General features: G+C 43.2%; 1 protein-coding gene across 1 annotated transcript in view; it reads right to left on the minus strand.

Annotated features, from left to right (window-relative positions):
• Positions 1–20,729, minus strand: part of CNTNAP2 (contactin associated protein 2) — an 836,988-nt gene that overhangs the window by 208,799 nt on the left and 607,460 nt on the right. Inside the window, exon 13 of the mRNA XM_035101355.3 lies at positions 16,227–16,427. Within this exon, the coding sequence (XP_034957246.3) occupies positions 16,227–16,427 (201 nt within the window). The remainder of the gene's footprint in view (positions 1–16,226; positions 16,428–20,729) is intronic.

Raw genomic sequence — 20,729 nt, forward strand, 5'->3', positions numbered from 1 at the left:
AGAAGAATAGCTAATAGCCTTGAAGAGAGGTGTAGATACTGTTTCTGGTTGTATATCTAGATCTATAGTTACTACCGTGTTTCTCCCAAAATAAGACACGTCTTATATTTATTTTTTCCTCAAAAAAACACACCATGGCTTATTTTCAAGGGATGTCTTATTCGGGGGCTGGATCATAACAGTGAAATGATTTTTTATATGAATTTTACAGATGCTGTACAACAGAAATCACGTTTCTCTCTTTCAGGACTGATTAGCCAGATGCTGCCTGAGATCACAATTGGCTTTACCAAATAGCTGTTAAGTACTTTCCTTTGATGCCCAGATCTCGTGGCTACCATAAGGTTTCTACCTTTCAGGACAAAGGCAAGGTGATAATAAGAAGTTGTCTTTATCTATCTCCTTAATCTCCTCTTTCATATGCATAACCTTTGAAGCCTAGGAATGCAAGTTGTCTGGGTCTCTCGGCAAAATGAGAAGGGAGGGGATGTCAGTTTTAAAAAAACCACCCGCGTGTCTGCGAGAGCTCGCTACTTTCCTACCGTAGCTGCAGTTTGCCTGCCTCGCTCTCTGTCTCGGCCATCAAGAGGAAATCAACAAGCAACTCATGGCTGGGCACATACCGGTAGAATGGAAGGGGGGAAAGGTGGGGGGAAGTGAGAGGTGGGCTGTGTGTGTGTGTGTGTGAGAGAGAGAGAGAGAGAGGAGCCGCCATCTACCTTGGCTGTCAGCCAGTCCTTTGAAGTCACATGTTGGTTTTGCAGTCAACAACCATGGAAGTGGGAAGTTTGGTGATTTCATCTCAAGGCACTCCAACACACGAACACAAACTTTTTTAGTGATGCCCTTACTCATTTCAAGAGACAGGGGGAGAGAAAGAGACGCGCACAGGGGGAGAGAAAGAGACGCGCACAGGGGGAGAGAAAGAGACGCACACGGAGGTCATTCATGAGGCGTCTTTAATCGCTCCTCTTTTCTTCTTCGTGCCTTCCTCTCCTCTCCACCGCAAATGCCACTTTTGTCCTCTTCACCAAGTAGAGCTCACATACGGTAGCACTACGGCTTATTTTCGGGGTATGTCTTATATTTTTTCAACGCATGGAAATCATGCCATGGCTTATTTTATAGGCATGTCTTATTTTAGGAGAAACATGGTATACTATACTATACCACACGGAAATGTTTAAATGCTTCTTTGATTGTCCTTGAAACTTCCTGCCTTCCCTGCCATGCTCTCCTGCCACACCTTTGGAGAACCACTGACCCACACTGAGCGATTGCAATCTCCCCAAAGCTATCCAGGGAGTCCATTGATATGTTGGGATGTGGACTTCATCATCTCTATTCACTGTGCCCATTGTGTGCCTTTCCATCACAACTGGCTAAAAGGTTAGTTACTTCCTCAGAGTTTTCTGGCACCAGCTGTAGTGCTTTCTTAGCACTTTAACTTTAAATAGAAATAAATCACTGCTTGGGTTAAATTCTGTTCTTGGATGTGTGTGTGCAACTCTCGCTCGAGGCAGTGAGAAAATGCACAAACACATCTAAGGACAGAGTTTAGTGTTCTGCAATTTATTATTGAAATGATTTCAGAGATTCCATATTTGTGGCAGGAGCTGTTCCAAAGTTCTGTCTTCCTTGCTGAGAAGCACCCAGTTCATTCATTCTGCTGCCTTTACTGCATGATTGCCCTTAATTTATTCTTTGGCTCAGCTGGCATGAATTGTGTGCGCTTGTTCTCATGAGGAATAATTTCAACTGTTGTTTCAGTTGTGTTGACCCCACAGTCTTCTTAGTTACCTGCCCAAATAGAGTTACTTACTGGTAGATGCATTTTTGCAGAATGTCCTTCACATAGAGGTGAGTGCTGGGACTGCCCTTTGCATCTCACATTATCCAAAGATATCCTGAGATTAAAGAAAGGCCAGATTGTTACTGCCGGGTCCAGATCTGCGCGGGAGATCATGCAAACCCATGACATCACTATACAGGAAAATTCATAAGGCACTGAGCTCACCATCTGCCTGTTTGCGTTCCTTCTTAAATGACCTTTATTGTTATAATACTCTTGCCAAAACCAAAAGACTTCTCAGCTGCGCTTTTTGATAATAATCCCCTTTAGACATGTTACTACATTCAGAATTTCTCACAAGGCCCTACAAAGTTGGATCATTGAGAGAGTGATGGGCTGGCTTGCATCGCTTGTGTGCACAGCAGACTTCCACCTGACACCCTCACTCCACATGGCTTGCGTGGAGTTCCAGGAGCTTTTTCCAGCACCACTTATGGGAAAGATTTACAAAGAAGGGATCATAGAATCATAGAGTCAGTAGGGGCCCCAAGGGTCTTCTAGTCCAACCCCCTGCAATGCAGGAATCTCAACTAAAGCATCTATGCAACTTAGGCCACTGTTGCTAATCATTTGCTCTGAAGACAGTTGTGCTGAAATAAGAGAAGTTTCATTATATGGTGCCCCAGAAGGATCAAGATGTATCCTGCACCACACCCCCGGTAAACAAATGTACAAAGCATTTCAGTAACGTATAACATCATGTGTGTTCTGGGTGGTGCTGGAGGAGGAGGGAGTTGAGGCAGTGAACCTGCATTTTGGCACTGGAGTATTACAATCACTTTCCCGTATTCATCTGTGACATTTTGGAAGGTATGGTTTAGCAAGTCATACAAATGCAGTAGCTGGTTGCTAACGGGGTTGCCATTTGAGCTTGGATCTAAGAGTCTGCAGTGCACCAGTATAAGTCAGCTACAACACTATTTGTTTTTGTTTGGAAAATGGCCTGGCAAGGCCGTCTTAAGCATATCTGGCACCCTGGCACCATGGTGCGAAGATCCCTCCGGCACCCCCCCTGCCCCGTTTCCCAGCGTGGCTGTCTGGCGGGCGCTGCAGCGCGGCACCCCCCCTCTGGCGGCCCAGCGCCCTGCACTACCCAGCCTTGCTGTAGGGCTGGTCCTGTGGTCTGGTCAGGTCTCAGGAAACAACCATACCTTGATTTGCGAAGGGAGGCCTCAGGCAGTGGTGGTGCTGGAGTTAGAGTAAAATGTTTGGGGCAGACCTGGGATTAAAGCCTTTCCGTTTCCAAATAAGACAAGCTGAGGAAGACTCTGGCTGGAAGAAAGGCCTGCAGATTGTGGTTGGGATCCAAAGAGTGACCTTTAGGAATCCCCAAGGGCTCCGTCATGTCCCGTGGGATTGGGAACTTTCCTTTGAAGAACAGCCCACATGTAGTATTCTAAATTGCTTTTGAAAGTCATCTCAGTTTCAAAAGTAGGTTGTCAAGTACCACTGGGAATGTGTGTGGGGAGGGTGGCTCTTCAAGAGGAGCCAACGACCATTTGGAGTTTCATTTGGAGATTCATGCTGCTTTGGACTCAAGCCTACGTGCATATTCTTCAGCTCAACCGATTTAAAAGAACTAAGGAATGTTGGGGGGAAAAAGGAATATTGAGGCGCCATGCATATTTCAGGAGGCTTTCAGGTGAATCACAGAAGATGATTTTCATTTCTGCATTGCAAGTAGGATTTTATTAAAGCAGAAGTTACAGGGCAACCCCACACTGACATTGAGGTGACACCGTTTTGCAGTGGGTCCCTGGGAGCAAAGACTGCTGCATTTCAGGACACAGTTTTTTGAAAAGCACAACCCCACTATGGGCAACTCATGTTGAAATAATGTCAAGAAAGCAAATCTAATGATCAGCACTCCATCAACAGGCATTAGACCCTTGGCTTTTTGTGAAAGTGGTTTCCTCACATCATATCCTGCAACATGCTCCTTTTAAGAACAAGTAACAGATGACATGGTCCTTTCTGTTTTAAAAGCTCTCATCCTGTACTGGAAAAGACAATGACAGAATTGAAAAAAACATACAAAAGTAATAAGAATACTAGCTGGAAGAACATACACAATGACCCACTGGAGGTGGAAGAAAAAGATATTGCCTCTGCAGTGTCGTCATCGTCAGCAGCAGCAGCAGCAAGCTTAGCTACAGTATATTGTTCTGAATTATTCCCCACTCATGAAAGACCACAGACCACTACCTGGCTTCAGGTAGTTGTAAAAATTTCTTGTTATGACACAAGCCATAACCTTTGGAAGTCAGATTGCTTTATTTTGTAGTTTATTAAAACACACCATTCAGCAGCTCCACAAAGCAAAGCCATGCTGTTCTGGCTTAGGTCTTGGTCATACATGTTGCATTTGATCCAGGGGATTTAGATGTTCAAAGGCACTACTTCATCACTCTGACTTTTGAATGGTGCAGCCTTGAATAAAAAGTGTGCTAGCAACAGCAACCATAACAAGAAAGAGGAGACTCCTGGAATCATTCACTTTGATGCACACCTGAAAACAACAGCTCTCACCCCAATAATCAATCATTTAGGTCGAGGGATGGTTATTTTCTGTCACTGTGAATTATTTTGTCTGCAAGATTGCCAGCTCCTGCTCTGGAGTGGACTCCCATGCCCATATTAATGGTTGCTTTATGCTATTTTATTGTTTTTCTCAACAATACAATTAAAGTAGCATACAAGCTAAAAATCAGAAAGGGAAAGTCAAAATGGGAAGGAGGACAAGGATTCAGATGTTTTGATGATATAAAAATGTATATATAAAGCAACCCAAAAGTTGCTATGTTTCTCTTCTTTGTGCTCTTGTCGATAAATTGCCAGCTCAAATAAGGACACCGAGTGAAAATCGTTGATCCATTGTTATAGGAAATTCTGTGAATTCTCTTTCCACTGCTGAAGCACCATGCATTTCACTGACCCACAGGCACATGCGAACCACAGTTCAGGGCCCAGAGATGAATTCCAAAAGGCAAGGATGTAATTCAGCAGAATATTTACATCTTCAAAATATAGTCAGGTTTCCAGGACTAAAATAATAATTACCGAAACATCATCCGGAAAGGGGATTAAACTGTGTAGCTCTATATCATGTGGATAAAGGATGTGATTTCTACCTTACATCACCAGCTCTTGGGGGTTGGAGATGACAGTTTTCTGTGGAGCCTATGTGACAGTCAATAAGCTCACAGCTCAGGTTGAGTGGGACGTTCCAACTCTCTCTTCCTCTCACCCCTCATAGAGATAGGATGAATCTTTCTGATAACTCCTTTTTGTGCAAGCCACCGGCCTTGTCAGACTAGGTAATCCAAGTAGCATAAACAGCAGAAAGTAGGGAGGCCTAGAAAGGTGGACACAAGTGACGACTAGCCCTCTAATGGGGTAATGTAAAAGGTTTCTAGTTCAGCCCAGGCAGGATACAGAGGTGTTGAGTAGGTAGAGTTGCCACTGAAGAGAAGCAACCAAAAGGAAAGCTCATTAATAAAATGAAACCTCCTTCCATAATTAGTAGTTGCAGTTTCCTTAAAGAAAAGCCACATTGAATTTCTCATGAGGTAAACAGTTCCAAGTGAAATAGCATCCAGCCATATGTTTGATGGAAATGAATCATGGCCTAACGTTGGCTCACAATTTAGCTGGAGATGGTCATGATGTGGAAATCCTCAGCTGAGGCAGCATCATGGAAGGTGCCCCACCAGTTGAAGACAAAAGGTGACTGGGTTTGAATATCCAATTCTATGTTTCTGTCTCTTGCCACCTGGCATGCTCCTGAAAAGGCTTGCTGACTCTTAACAACCTCTTTTCATAATCAGGGACTATCATAATTTGTGAATTACTATCTTGTGCCCACTCAAATACTTCCTTCTCTCTTGCATGTTTGAAATGTCCTCCTTTGTCAGGATTCAGGAACTGGAGAACTTTAAAACCAAATGTATGAGGGCAATAGGAGTGACCTTCCCATTAGGCAGTGTGAGGTAACCACTTCAGGTAGCAGATTTCAGGGACAGCAACAGCAGCTGCCCCTAGTCCTGTTACTCAAAAACTCCCTGAGATTCCCCTCTGTTGCCACAGTCTCTCCTGGCCTCCTGAACTAGCCTGCTGTCTCAGGTACAATGAAGGATGCTCTCCCTTTAGCAATGTTGATGTAATATTCAATGGCCAATTCCTCTGGCTTCTGGCAGTGGTGTGTGTGTGTGTGTGTGTGTGTGTGTGTGTGTGTGTGTGTAACTTGTCCTTTGCCTCAAGGCTGCAAAATATCTTCTGCCTGGTCCAGAAGGGTGGCCTCCTTCCTGTGGTGATGGGACAGTAAATCTATAAGCCCTTCTGACATCTAATTCATAATCAGGAGATAAATCCAAAATAATATGCAATAAAGAGAGCCCATGAGAGCTGTGGGGCTCCCATGTTCTCACCTCTTTGGCACCTCAGTAATTTTGATGTTGTTTCATGAGAACGCCCATCCAGATACGAGAGTTTTCACTCAGAGCCTTATTAACAGCCTGTAGGACACCCTTGCGTTGGAACCACCTCCTTCTTCCTCCTGTGCCAGCTTCAACTTCTCTTGTTTCAACTTCTCCCAAATGGTTGTTTATCTTACCCACTGAACTCTGTAGCATGCCAACCAGGTTTTTAATTGTTACATGGGAACTCCTGCACATTGCAGCTAGCTGTAAATAGAGCCATTGGTTTCACATCCAAAAGTTTTGGAAGCTCTGGACGCAAGCTGATTTCAATCCACCCAAAATCCAGAACGGACTGGCAGGTGTGGAATGGATTCTGCCATCCAGTTCCAGCTTGAAGGCAGAGATACTGGAGTCAAGAATGGGCTCCGGGCATAGGCCATGAACAAAGCATGCTATAGGCCTTGGTCTAATCCAGAATTACTCTTCTTCAACCAGAGCTCAGGATCTTATTTCACCTTGGTTTCTTTGGTTGAGATTGATTTTGACACTCTCTCTAATTAAAAATTATCCAAACTGAGTCATGAAGTTTTTCCCTTTGTATTTTATGTCTGATCTGTTTTGCATATAATTTTATTAAATTTCCATACTGCCCTTCATCAGAGGATCACAGGGCAGTTTACAACACAATGTTAACTTAGTGCGATTGAAAAAAACCCATATCAATATGGGAGGATTGTATTTAATTAATGAAACAGAATGTAATTTAAAAGGATGATGAGGATGAAAAGACCTGGAGTTAGGAGTAGTTGTGTGGGGGAGGGGAAAGAAAGAAAAACTTTGCAGAGTTAGGAAACGACAACTTAAATTTGCCATTATTTCCTTCACCAAGAGAAAAAGCATTAGAGAATGAAAATAAAAAGCATCAATGAAGTGCCATTGGCAATCAGACTGATTACATGAGATGCAAGTCTCAACCTGCAGTGCCCTGAGCAAGCCCCAGGTTACCACCACCTGTGCTGAGCTGACAGCAATCTAAGAGAAAGATTAGTTCCCTCAATAGAACAGAGAAGTTATTTTAAGCTGGGTTTCCCCCTTGATTGCATTCTGCACAATCAGATATCTGAAAGCACAAGCATTTGAGCCTCTGTAGGGCTTGCCGATTGGAAGGTCGGCAGTTTGAATCCCTGCAATGGGGTGAGCTCCCGTTGCTCGGTCCCAGCTCCTGCCCACCTAGCAGTTCGAAAGCACGTCAAAGTGCAAGTAGATAAATAGGGACCGCTCCAGCAGGAAGGTAAATGGCGTTTCCATGCACTGCTCTAGTTCGCCAGAAGCGGCTTAGTCATGCTGGCCACATGACCGGGAAGCTGTCTGTGGACGAACGCTGGCTCCCTCGGCCTATAGAGCGAGATGAGCACGGAACCACAGAGTTGTCCGTGACTGGACCTAACGGTCAGGGGTACCTTTACCTCTATCTTTATGTGACAAAACTGGCACCTCATCATGATCACAAGAGGAGACCAGGATACGTATCTGCAAATTCTCGTGAATAACTCCATACTAGGAACCATGGAAAGTTGTCATCTTTTTTACCTGCCACCTAGTTACCATCTTCCCTCAGGTAAGTGAGGATGAGACATGCCTGTTACCTAATTTTAAATATAACAGAAGCATTGGAATAAAATAAGTTCCACTTCTTACAGATGTTTTTCATATATAAGTTTGGGCCATGATAAAGTAGGGATTAACTCCAGAAGCCATTTCAATAACCCCTGGCCAACATGTGGTTGTTACAGTATATGACCAGAGCGAGGGCTTGAAACATGGGCAGAATGTTTTTCTGTCATCAATGAGCATTTATACCCCATCAATGTTTGTATTTGATGATGAGGGAATACAATAGTCCAGATAATGCAAGTTGGAGTTCAGTCACACCTGAAGGGCCACATGTTCCCCAGTCCTATTGTGAAATATGTTTGGTGTTGGGGTTTGGTTTTTTTTAAAAAGATCATACCAGTAGTCATGAAACTGGTTTTGAAAACCTCCACTCACCCAGCCCTAAAAAAGTTCATGGACTTAAATTGGACTGACTTTCCAAAAAAGTGCTGAGAAATGAAGCGACAACGTATCAGATCATTTGTTACTTGACTTCAAAAATACAAACAAATAGCTTTATAGCAAATATCTATCCTTTGTTGTTGTCTTTTTGGCGGGGCTGGTGGCTGGTGGGGGGAATAGGCTGTATGCCTGAGATGCTTCTAATTCCCTGAGGCCGCAAGTGTTAACATGAAAGCAAAGATTGAAATAGCCAGACATGTTTCTTGGTAATGGCCCTCAAAGTATGGGCCATTAAGGTAACTGTGCCTGACAGCAAATGGGTGGGTCTTCTTCCCTCAACTTACTGGTAGCTAGAAAGATAGTGATGTATGGAAGTGAGAGCTGGACCATGAAGAAGGTTGATCGCCGAAGAATTGATGCTTTTGAATTATGGTGCTGGAGGAGACTCTTGAGAGTCCCACGGACTGCAAGAAGATCAAACCTATTCATTCTTAAGGAAATCAGCCCCGAGTGCTCACTGGAAGGACAGATCCTGAAGCTGAGGCTCCAATACTTTGGCCACCTCATGAGAAGAGAAGACTCCCTGGAAAAGACCCTGATGTTGGGAAAGATGGATAGCACAAGGAGAAGGGGACGACAGAGGACGAGATGGTTGGACAGTGTTCTCGAAGCTACCAACATGAGTCTGATCAAACTGCGGGAGGCAGTGGAAGACAGGAGTGCCTGGCATGCTCTGGTCCAGGGGGTCACGAAGAGTCGGACACAACTAAACAACTAAACAACAACAACAACAACAAAACAACAACAACAACAACAACAACAGAAAGACAGAGTTGGGAGTTGAGTTATGTGAGCTAGAACTAGAAACAGGAAGCAGGCTGGGCAGCTGAGAAACAGAACAATGTCTGATTTCTGCTGGGATCCAAAGCTGTGGCTACGGAAGAAACTAGACCTCTTGGGGTGTCCATGCTGTGGACCCCTCCATCCTAGGCTCAGGTTCTATATCTGTGCAAAGACACCAGACAAGCTTCCACTGTCCCTCATTCCAAGGGAACCGAGCCTTGGCCAAGTCATGAAACCTTGCACTGCTCTGAGACTGGGATGGAACAATACATTTAAAACTACTAGAGCCCATTGTGAAAACAATTGTGCTGGCCAATAATACCATATATTTTAGCTATAGAGATCCGGTGAACAGGTGTGCAATTATGTGATGCATGTTTCTTACTTATTCTTTAAAAGTGACATTTAGGAATAACTGTAGTCTGTGGTGCAGTTGAGCAGAAAAGTTGGGGTGGGTGGGGGCAGGGCCGGAATTAGGTTTGATGAGGCCCTAAGCTACTGAAGGTAACAGGGCCCTTTATATGTCCATCCGTCCTTTGTCAACAACAAATTGTCACTGGTTTTTGTGTTGAATATATGGCATATGGTAATTTATGGACCTAATAGGTATCTAAAGCCATTTGCACATAACAAAATATGTATTTTATCAAAGTAATTGGAAATGTACATCCAGTTGTTTTTTCCCTTTAACTTTTTTTGGGGGGGGGGGGCTTGTTTATAGCTTAGACGTGCTGGTTTATAGCTTAGACGTAATCCGGCACTGGGTGGGGGTGTCACAGCTCTAGTACCTTTTTCATAGCAGGAGTGATGATGTACTTTGCTCAAGTGATATTTTACAAGCCTGGCCCAGGATCCCTTGGGGCTGAGTATGCTAGGCTCAGGCAGTGACTGGCTCAAGGCACCCAGGGAACTTCAAGACTGCTCAGGGATATGACCCCACCTATCCCCAGCCTAAGCCAAAGCACCGCACCACCCTTTGCCAGCTGAAAGAAGCACATGGACACATTATACACCAACCATTGGCAGCTCAGGTGGCTGGACTGCCGGCATGGTGACACAACACATGCATTTGAAAATGGCAGGCAGCGTGCCTGGGGAATTCTTATAGGGGCAAGTGCTTTTCTCATGTAACTCACCTAGGAATAAGTCTGGGATTCTGTTCAAAATAGGAAATGCCAGATGGTTCTCCAATGAGCCTGCGTGTTTATCATGGTGGCAGAACAAGTGTAGCAGGGGCACTCCTGAGCAATATTTGTCCTGCCTCCTAAGTAATGATTTCTCACATTTGGAATTTCATTATATATATTTTTTTAGAAGAAGGGAGCCACTTCACACAATGCCTTAAGCATTCGGTTTCTAGCTAGAGCTTTCTCTCGTTAATTGCAGGTGAGGCCTCTCTCATCTGCTACTTTACTGCAATTCTGCCTTTCTGGTGCCTGTAATGCTTTTCTGCCTCCACCATCCCAGAAGTGACACTGCTCATCAAAGGGCAAGAGATTTCTAAGCAGCAGATGCAGCTAAAATGTTGTTTGTTCATGTCCACATCAATTTTTGCAGCAAGCCTGTTTTATTGATTTTTCTGTCCCCCATGCCTATCGAGACTGTTTCTATTTTTTTAATAAAAAAATATATAGCACAGGCAATCTTTATCTTTCACTTTGATTCAAATATTCTTTTAAAAATCTCTTGATGTCCTCCATTTATGCTCTTTTTAAAGCGATATGTGGGTTAAGAAAATAAGCAACAAAGCCAAGCCTATTTCTCGTGCTTGGGAGGATGGGACCTGAACCAATGGACCCAAGTTATACGAAAGGAGATTCCGACTAAACATCAGAAAGAACTTTTTGATAGTAAGAGCTGTTGGACAGTGGAACGGATTCCCTCTGGGGGTGGGGGTGGACTCTCCTTCCTTGGAGAGGCTGGGTGGCCAGTTGCATACCAAGACACCTGAGACACAAAGTTCCCAGGAGAACAATAAAACACATGGGTTCAAATAGGCCACAACTTTATTGGTTACAGATGTGAGCAGTTTGCCTGTCTGCAGGGAGTCCACTTAAGGGTAAACCTCTGATAGAGGGTGCCCTATGACTTACATCAAATAAGGGCACCCCAAGGGGTCCCTGTAGGGGCTGTGACATGGCCCCAGCCCACGCCTAGGCTTCGGACAGTATTCACACCCCAGATCCCTTTAACAGGGTACCCTTACTGAAGAGGGGCAGGTGAAGGCAACTTCCCCTCCATACAAACAAAGGCTTACCCAATGCTTAACCTCACCAAAGTTGTGATGGCTGCTACCAGATAGCGAAAACCAAATGGCCAGTGCCAGCTTGCCAAATGGAAGAATCCCTACCTAGCCTGAAGAATATGGCGACCGACAAGCAAGGTCATATCTGAGCAAACTATGAAAAGAGGGTGGGTGGGTTGGGTGATCTGGTGATGGGGCAAGAGAGGGGGGGCGGCCGGCAACACCACACTTAAATTGCCCACGACCACACCCACCCTGAAAGCTTATTGGCTGTGGCTGTCCGACAGGGGGAAGAACCCCAGCAACGATGACGTGGACAGCAAGAGGCAGGGGAAAGGCGGTGTCCCTATTATACATGATCTAGTTGAGATTTGTGCATTGCAAGGGGTTGAACTAGATGACCCTCAGGGTCCCTTCCAACTCTATGATTCTCTGAAATATAATTCAGATGAAAACTAGCCAGTGATAAATTGACATATTGAGGGCAGAAATTAAGTCTTTGCCTTCATCAGTATGACTTTGCTTGCTTCTGAGCTAGCCAATGTTGGAAGCAGCAGGAATGGTGGTGCAGCTGGGCTTTCACTTTGAACCAGCGAGACACTGGTTCCATTATTATGCGAAAATTTGGCACATTTAAGATATCCTATTGAACAACCGTCAGGCTAGGTTAATCATAAGGGTTAGCCATAAAACACTAACCAAATCCATACGTGGACTTAAAGGAGCCCTCAAAAGGTTCTTTAAATATAGATAGATAGATAGTATATATTTTTTAAAAGTTATGCAGCAATTTTGTTTACCAATTCCTTTCACCCCACATGTTCATCTCTAGACTCAAATATTCCGCTTACTTCTGTTGTGAAGTAAAAAACCTCTCTGTGATCCAGATGTAATTCAAAGAGCATGAGCCTGGAGGAATCAGGAGGAGCGAGAAGGTTTAAAACTTATTTTGTCTCATTTCTTCCAGTAGGTGGTATCATAACACTGTCAGCTTACCAAGAGTATAGCTGAAACCCACTGATCTTTTAGTCAAGTCCAATCAAGCATTTTGATAATCAGTTCTAGACTCCTCGCCTAGAATGTGTCTAGATGTTCTCGTAATGGGCCTAATGACCAGCTCTCCTTTGGTTTCAGCCTCCAAACACATTTTGTAGGGCAACTGATGCTTCAGACACTATCCTCAGAGGATATGTGGGGTAGCAAATATGGATGAAAGCAACACCAACCTAGAACAAGAATAATAATAATAATAAAAATCCCAGGCAACAAAACTGTTAAAGGCCTTCTGGTCCCATTTAGAGTAGCAATGTGTCCTGCTTTATGAGTACGGTCCCTTGTTTGAAGAAGTCCTCTATTTGAAGGGTTGCCTGGTCCAAGTCCACTTTAAAGAACCGTAAGAAGGGAGAATTGCCTGTCAACTTAATGGCAGAGTAGAGGTGAAAACTCTGCATTATATGACTAAGGATCTAGTTACAGGTAGGTAGCCGTGTTGGTCTGACGTAGTCGAAACAAAATAAAAAAATTCCTTCCAGCAGCACCTTAGAGACCAACTAATTTTGTCATTGGTATGAGCTTTCGTGTGCATGCACACTTCTTCAGATACACTGAATCAGATATAAGTGTCTGGTGACTTCTGTTTCAGTGTATCTATTTTGTGCATGCACACGAAAGTTCATACCAATGACAAACTTAGTTGGTCTCTAAGGTGCTGCTGGAAGGAATTTTTTTATTTTGTTATGGCTAAGGAATTAAGCATCTAGGAAACCCTCACTCCCATTATTCATGGACAATATGCCAGTCTATATCATTTTATTCAGACACAAACATTCTCTCTTTCATACACCCACCCACCCATGAATCACACACCCACACTGTTCCTTTGTCCTGACTCTGACTGACCTGGGCTTGCTTCTCCTTGGAAGTCTGGCCTACAGGCTTATTTTCAACCAGCTGACCCTGGATCTTCTTCCGCAGAACACTCTCCTACTCTGAGCATCTGAGGCAGCCACAAATCTGCCTCCACCCTGGCCTGCCATGGCTGCCTTGCCCTTGACCTATGATGGTTGTCTGTGACCAGCATTAGACACTATTGTATCACCACCTGAGGGAGGCTGATCAAAAACTTCCCCTTCCCAACTAGAGAATTTTCAGTGTATAAAATGAAAGTTGCCATAGCTTACTGGACTGGCCAGTGCCTCCTGCTCTGGCACCTTAGAGGGCACTGCCCTGTCTCAGAGACACCAGCCTCCTCCTCCTCATTGCAACAGAAAGGAATGCTTCTAGGGTACAGAATGACATCTGACATGAGTGTTTTTAAACCAGTTTCCCCTCCATACAAAAGTACAAGCACACAAGCAGTTGAATTGACTTAGCTGGATGCTCTGAGCAGGAACTTCTCTTGTGATTAGGGCTGGGCAATATATCAATATATCGTCAAAAACCATTTTTGAAGCCCATAGTGTGATATCGGTTTCATAATTTTTGACCTGGTAATATATTGCAAATCGTAATGTGTGTTTGGGCTGAGCAATATATTGTCCAAAACCAGTTTGAAGTCACCCTACAAAAGCAAAACCCATATTTATGTTTTTTATCTAGTCCCCCTGCTCCGCCTGCATGCACACCAGCCCAGTGTGATTTATTTGTAAAATTCTCCGGGAGGAGAAGCCACAGAATTTTATATTCAAAGATAAGAAGCGTATCATTATGTATTATAAGACAACACTCCCAAAGAGTAAACAGAAGAGGAGGGTAGGGACAAAAAGGAGCTGTCCACTTGCTGAACAGAGCTGAGGAACAGGCTATTTACAGAAGAAATGTATCAGCTTCTGCTTTTCCACTGTGTAAATCACCAATGTAGGATGTGCGCAGACTAGCCACTGGCGGGATGTAAACAATACTACAATGATCTGCATTGATTTGTTTTTCCCTGTCTCGCTCTTTGGAAGCAAAATGTGTTTGTGCTTGTGTGTGGTATAATGCATCTAATTCTCTGAGAACATCCTGTGTGCCAGATCTAAAATATGTGTAGTTCAAATAAGACATAATAAAGTATAATAGGGATTCTCTCTGTAAACACCACCCATTTCTTTGGAAACTGCCACCCCTCTAGAATTAGCAAGTCGGGAGAAGCATGGCTATTGAAGACTGTCAGACATACAATAATAGAAACATAGAATTATAGAGTTGGAAGGTACCCCAAGGGTCCTCTAGTCCAACCCCCTGCAACACAGGAATCTCAGCTAAAGCCTCCACGACAGATGCCCATCCAACTTCTGCTTATAAACCTCCAGTTCTTTTATCTTTAAGGTGCTTTTGATAATCTGTAAACTGACTACCTGAGCAAAGCAAGGCCTTTGGTTTAACTCACCCATTTATCATTCCATGTTTGCAAGTTTATTAGCAACATGCTTTTATGTCTCCTTGAGGTACCAGGCTGAAATTGGTACATTTGTTCCAAGTGCTTCAGATTCAAGCAACAGCTAGATACTACGCCCATTTTCCAGGGAGGAAGGCAAGATGCAAAGCACAAAATATATTGTAATGCAATTGCTTCCTTGAAGATCATAATAAAAGTGGAGGTGCATGTTCAGGACACAACAATACACACCAAGCTTGTATTAAGAACCATTCAAGCTCCCACAAGTGCTCACATGGAGGGGGTCAAAAGTCTGAACTGGAAGATGAAGCGGGACAGGAAGTTTGAGACACTTACTCCTGCTTCTGTTTTGCACCCAAAGAGTCTCTAAATCAGACCAGGATCTTGTTTTCAGTAGAAGGACTCAACTCTGTAACATCTAAAATGCTAAGAACAAGGCACTGCTGAGGACGGCCTTAGTGCCTTTCCTCTCCCCACCTAGGACTTCCAGGTCAGAGGGTGTGGCTTCTAAGCAGATGCTTGGAAACATCTTTCCTTTTAGAAACCACCTTTCTGCACAGAAATAAATAAATAAATAATGATAATAATAATAATAATAATAATAATAATAATAATAATAATAATAAATTTTATTTGTATCCCGCCCTCCCCTGCCGGAGCTGGGCCCAGAATGACTAACATCATAATGTATAACACAATATACATAGAAACAAAGATGGCAACAGCAAAAATAAAAATTCTTACAAGAGTTGAATGTGGGGATGGAATTGGCTACTTTTAGAATTCACTTTTTTGTATTCATGGTAAATGGCGTTTCCATGTGTTGCTCTGGTTCGGCAGAAGCGGCTTAGTCATGCTGGCCACATGACCTGGAAGCTGTACGCCGGCTCCCATGGCCAATAAAGCGAGATGAGCTCCGCAACCCCTGAGTCGTCTGCGACTGGACCTAATGCTCAGGGGTTCCTTTACCTTTTTACATTAAAACTAGCTTATGGAAATGGCAGCACGACTCATCCCAAACTGAAAAAATATTTCGTCAGCAGCACAATTTAGAAACACACCAAAATGGCAATACAGTGGTACCTCGGGTTACAAACGCTTCAGGTTACAGACTCCATTAACCCAGAAATAGTTAAGAACTTTGCTTCAGGATGAGAACAGAAATTGTGCTCCGGTGGTGCGGCGGCAGCAGGAGGCCCCATTAGCTAAAGTGGTGCTTCAGGTTAAGAACAGTTTCAGGTTAAGAACGGACCTCCGGAATGAATAAAGTTCTTAACCAGAGGCACCACAGTATCATTAATGACATAGTACAAATAAAGGACACCCTCCCATCCCAAGTGGGCTGGATTACTAGAGCCACACCAAGAAGCGCTTTGGATTAGATTTAGGCCAGATGCAAAACTAGGACACTTGTTTAGAAAATGGCCTGCCTACCTGGGGTGTTCAGCAGCCTTGACATTTTGCAGGTGTAGGAAATGAACTGCTCACAATACTCGGCGCTGCTTGTGATGGCCGAGATCTGATCCATGGTGGCGCTGTAATTCAGCTGCAGCAAAGCGTGCTTCTCTGGCTTCTTGCTCGCCACTGGGGATTGTTCCTGCAAATCATGATTCACAGTTGTCCACACTTTGTCCTCTGAAAGAAAAATAAAGAAAAACAATTCAGTGTGCCAGAACCATCACTTATCATAGAAAGGCCACCGGGGTGTGTGTGTGTGTGTGTGTGTGTGTGTGTGTGTGTGTGTGAGGCCACGTGTCCTTTCAAAACAGGGCCACCTGGGTCTCCTTGAGTCATAAACACTGACTCAGCACCTTAAGTGCTGTGGAGAAGAGCATGGGACTAGCTCAGTCAATGCCCCTTTGTGGTTATAACCACTCCCCTGACCTTGCCAGACAGAAACATGGACAGTGTCACAGGAATGACACCCCCAACGCTGGTGATCAAATGTCACCAGCACTCCCAGTAAGCCCACCCACAGCCTGTGGGAAGCCCAGGGGAGATCTTGCAGCTGACCAAGGCTGCCCCATGGCCTGTAAGGAGATCAATTCATTGCCCGCCCAGGAAGGGAAGGGATTCCCCATGTCTGTTTCCTCTTGCTTTGTTGTATGTTTTTCTCACCCTGTCAATGAAACCCATCAAAGAGCAACTTTTGTGATCTTCCTTGCCAATCTGAATCCAAAACAGCTACAGTACTGCCTTTGGCAACCAAAACCTTTGGCAGATCACACTCTAGGTTTGCTTATACGAAGTGCTATTTTTTCTTTTCCAGTTCGTTTCTTTTCATTTCAGGACTGCGACTACCATACATATCTTAATAAAGCACGCCATGGTAAAGTGAGATTAATCTTGATTAAAGTTATATAAGGGCTGACGACCTAGTGTTTATATAGCCCGCTTCTTTGCTCTGCTGCCTTCATGCAGCGAGATGCTTTGTGGCCTGTCAACATTTATTATATCATAAAGCACTTATCCAAGTTCAAGTTCTGATGGGGTAATAATGCTGCTTATTAGATCCCTGAGGGAGATGATATGTTTTTGCTCATTGGCTGTGGGTTATGGGTAAAATGAGCCAAAAGTGAACTTGCCAATGGATCTGGGGGATGTTTCATATTTACCAGCACTCCAATCCTTTTACTAGGAGGCTGGCAGCTAATGCATAAGTATTAAGGGTAGCACAGAAGACAGGGAAATGTACAGTGTGGCAGCAATGGTAGAAACTCGGAATTGATAGATGCCCTCAATTCCCCCCCACTCTTGCATGTGGCAAATGGGGGCAGCCTCTTTGGGGCCATTGGGAAGGAGGGGATGAGCAGAGGAGGATGGGGGGGAGAGGTAGACCCTTCGCTTCTTTAAATGATTTATTAAAGCCTGGTTTTTTGGCAGGCAGCTTAGCAGTGGAGTTCTGCCTGCCATTCATATTTAGTATGGCCTTAGAGGGTCCACACATACTAGCATCCTTCCCAGAGGTGGGGACCAGGGAGGCGGAATGGCAACAGTGAGAACCAGAGCTCTGCTGCTGCCACCATGCCCCCTGCCATAGCCACAGGCAAAGCCATTGGGTGATATCCTCTTTCCTTCCATTTTTGTTGGACTCTTGCCCCAAAGGCACCTCAAAATTTGGGTGACACCCCACTGTGCACACAGAAATGAAATGAGTACAGTTCTCCTAGAAACCACAACTGGCAGACTTTTATGCAATCATTACACATCTATGCTCCTTGGCCAACAGTCCCAATTTGTCCAAAGCTCCCTTGAACATCCAGACATCCTCTTCCTTCTGCCCAATACCACATAGCCCTATTCCTTCCTTCCTACCTACCTTCCTAAATTTTCAGAGCTTTTCAGAGTTTTACTCTACCTTTCAATCAAATGATTCTTAAGGCAGATTGCAACAGAATCTAATAAGATAAGCCAAACAATGAAAAGTACACACCGAAACAGCCCTTGGTCCTCCTGCTCATGAACAAGGGCAGAATGTGCTTCTCTTCAGTTCTCCTGTCTCAGACAGTCTTATTTTTATTTTTTTATAAATAATTTTTATTCAATTTTTCCAATTAGCAAACAAAACAAAACAATATTTTTTATACAATTCCTCTTAAATTCCCCCATCTCGCCTTGCTCTGCCGAGCTGTGACTTCCCTCCCTAACTTCATGCGGTTTTCTTATTAACTCCTATCTTGCAGTTCCTTATTGTCTTTATTTCAATCAATTCGTAGGATTTATTTCAATCCTGCGAGTGTTTTTAAACTTCTACAGTTTTTCTCCATATAGTCCACAAATTTACTCCAGTCTTTTTGGAACCTTGTCTCTCCTTGGTCTCGGATCTTGCAAGTCAGTCTAGCTAAGTCTGCATAGTCTATCATTTTCATCTGCCACTTTTCGATTGTTGGTAATTCCTGAAGTTTCCATTTTTGGGCCAACAATGTCCTAGCTGCGGTTGTCGCATACATAAACAATACTTGATCTTCTTTCATAATCTCTCCTCCCATAATCCCTAACAAAAATGCCTCCGGTTTTTTGGGGAAAGTATATTTAAAAATCTTTTTCAATTCGTTATATATCATCTCCCAAAATCTTTTGACCTTATCGCATGTCCACCACATATGATAAAATTCCCCATCCTTCTCTTTACATTTCCAGCATGATTCTATACATTCTATACATTTTAGCCAATTTTACTGGTGTTAAATACCATCTAGACATCATCTTAAAAAACGTTTTCTTTCAGGGCTGTACATGTTGTAAACCTCAAAGTTTGATTCCTCAATTTCAACCACGCAACGTATTCAATATTATGCCCAAAATCTTTTGCCCATTTTATCATCACATCTTTTGTCAATTCGTCTTTCGTATACCATTCCAACAACAAATCATACATTTTTGACAACAGTTTAGTTCTGCCTTCCAACACTTCTATTTGAAATTTGGACCTTTTGTCCTCAAAACCTATTTTTCTATCATCTTTAAGTACATCATTTATTTGGTGATATTGTATCCATCCTGTCAACATATCTTTAATTTCTTCATAGGGTTTCAACCTCCAACCCTTCTCTGTTTTTATCAAAATTTCCTCGTATGTGGCCCTCCTCCCTTCCATATTTACTTTTTTAACCATCAATACCTCTGCTGGTGGAATCCACCATGGGGTTTTGGTTTCTAACAGCATCTTATTTCTTTCCCACACTTCATAAAGAGATCTTCTTATCACATGGTTTGTAAATCCTTTATGGGCCCTTTTTTGTCATACCATAAATATGCATGCCATCCAAATCTATTATTAAATCCTTCTAGATCTAACAAATCGGTGTTTCTCAATGTTATCCATTCTTTTACCCAACACATACAGGACGCTTCGTAGTATAGCCTCAGGTCTGGCATGGAGAATCCACCTCTCTCTTTTTTGTCCACCAAAATTTTATATTTTATTCTTGGTTTTTCCCCCTGCCAGACAAATCTTGTCAGAGTTTTTTTGCCATTCTTTGAATTGTCCTGTTCCTTTTACAATAGGTATAGTTTCGAATAGGAATAACATCTTAGGTAACATGTCTCAGACAGTCTTATAAGGTTGCCATACACCCGGACATATCTGGAATATGTGTGTGTGTGTGTGTGTGTGTGTGTGTGTAGCCACTTCCGGGTAGAAATTGGTCAAATGTCCAGGAAAATCTGGACGTATGGTAGTCCATGTCGGCAGTGTTGTTTTTGCCAATTTTCCATAAAAATAGCTCAAAAATGGCTATTCTTTTTGCAATAAAAAGCTCAACAACTTTGCACATATTTCACTCTTTGAAATATGGCAGTTCTATCCATTCTTCTCTTCCTCAGTGTACCTCCAACAGTTAATAATAGAGGAAAGGCCAAGGTCTGCCTCATCCTGTGCTGCTGAGTCCCTAGTGAGGCCATATGGCATTTTGCATGAGCGCTAAATTCACTTAGCCAAGCAGATGTGCCATACAGTAGCTGAGCTTAATAAAAACACCGGAGCCTGTGTAAATACACTTTGGTCTATTCTCTGTTAATTGTCATCTCAATTAATGAGAAGCATATAGCTTTATCTAATATATGAAGCTAAAGATTTATGCGAAATTATTAAGAGATTATTTTGACATTGTGATTTCCACAATGCTAACTAATGTGCATATGAAGAATGCTAAGGTCAAAGGTGAGAGACATTTCAGTACCATTGTTGGCTGTCTTTGAAGCTACAGATAACTGCATCAACAAACATCAAAGGCAAAGGGAGCCTTGTATTCTGCTTAAACTTAAGGCACTTGTTTAGTGGTTAGAGATGCCTCAGATTTTTCTTTTTCTTTTTACAGCACAAGCAACTAAACACATAGGTTAAGGTTAATCAATTGCTGGGCCAGGATACTGTTGAAATATGCCACATACCCACATATGTCACTTGGCCCTTGTGGTCTCTTCCAACTCTATGAT

The sequence above is a fragment of the Zootoca vivipara genome, chromosome 11 (genome assembly GCF_965207765.1).
Source record: "Zootoca vivipara chromosome 11, rZooViv2.hap1.1, whole genome shotgun sequence".
NCBI lineage: Eukaryota > Metazoa > Chordata > Lepidosauria > Squamata > Lacertidae > Zootoca > Zootoca vivipara.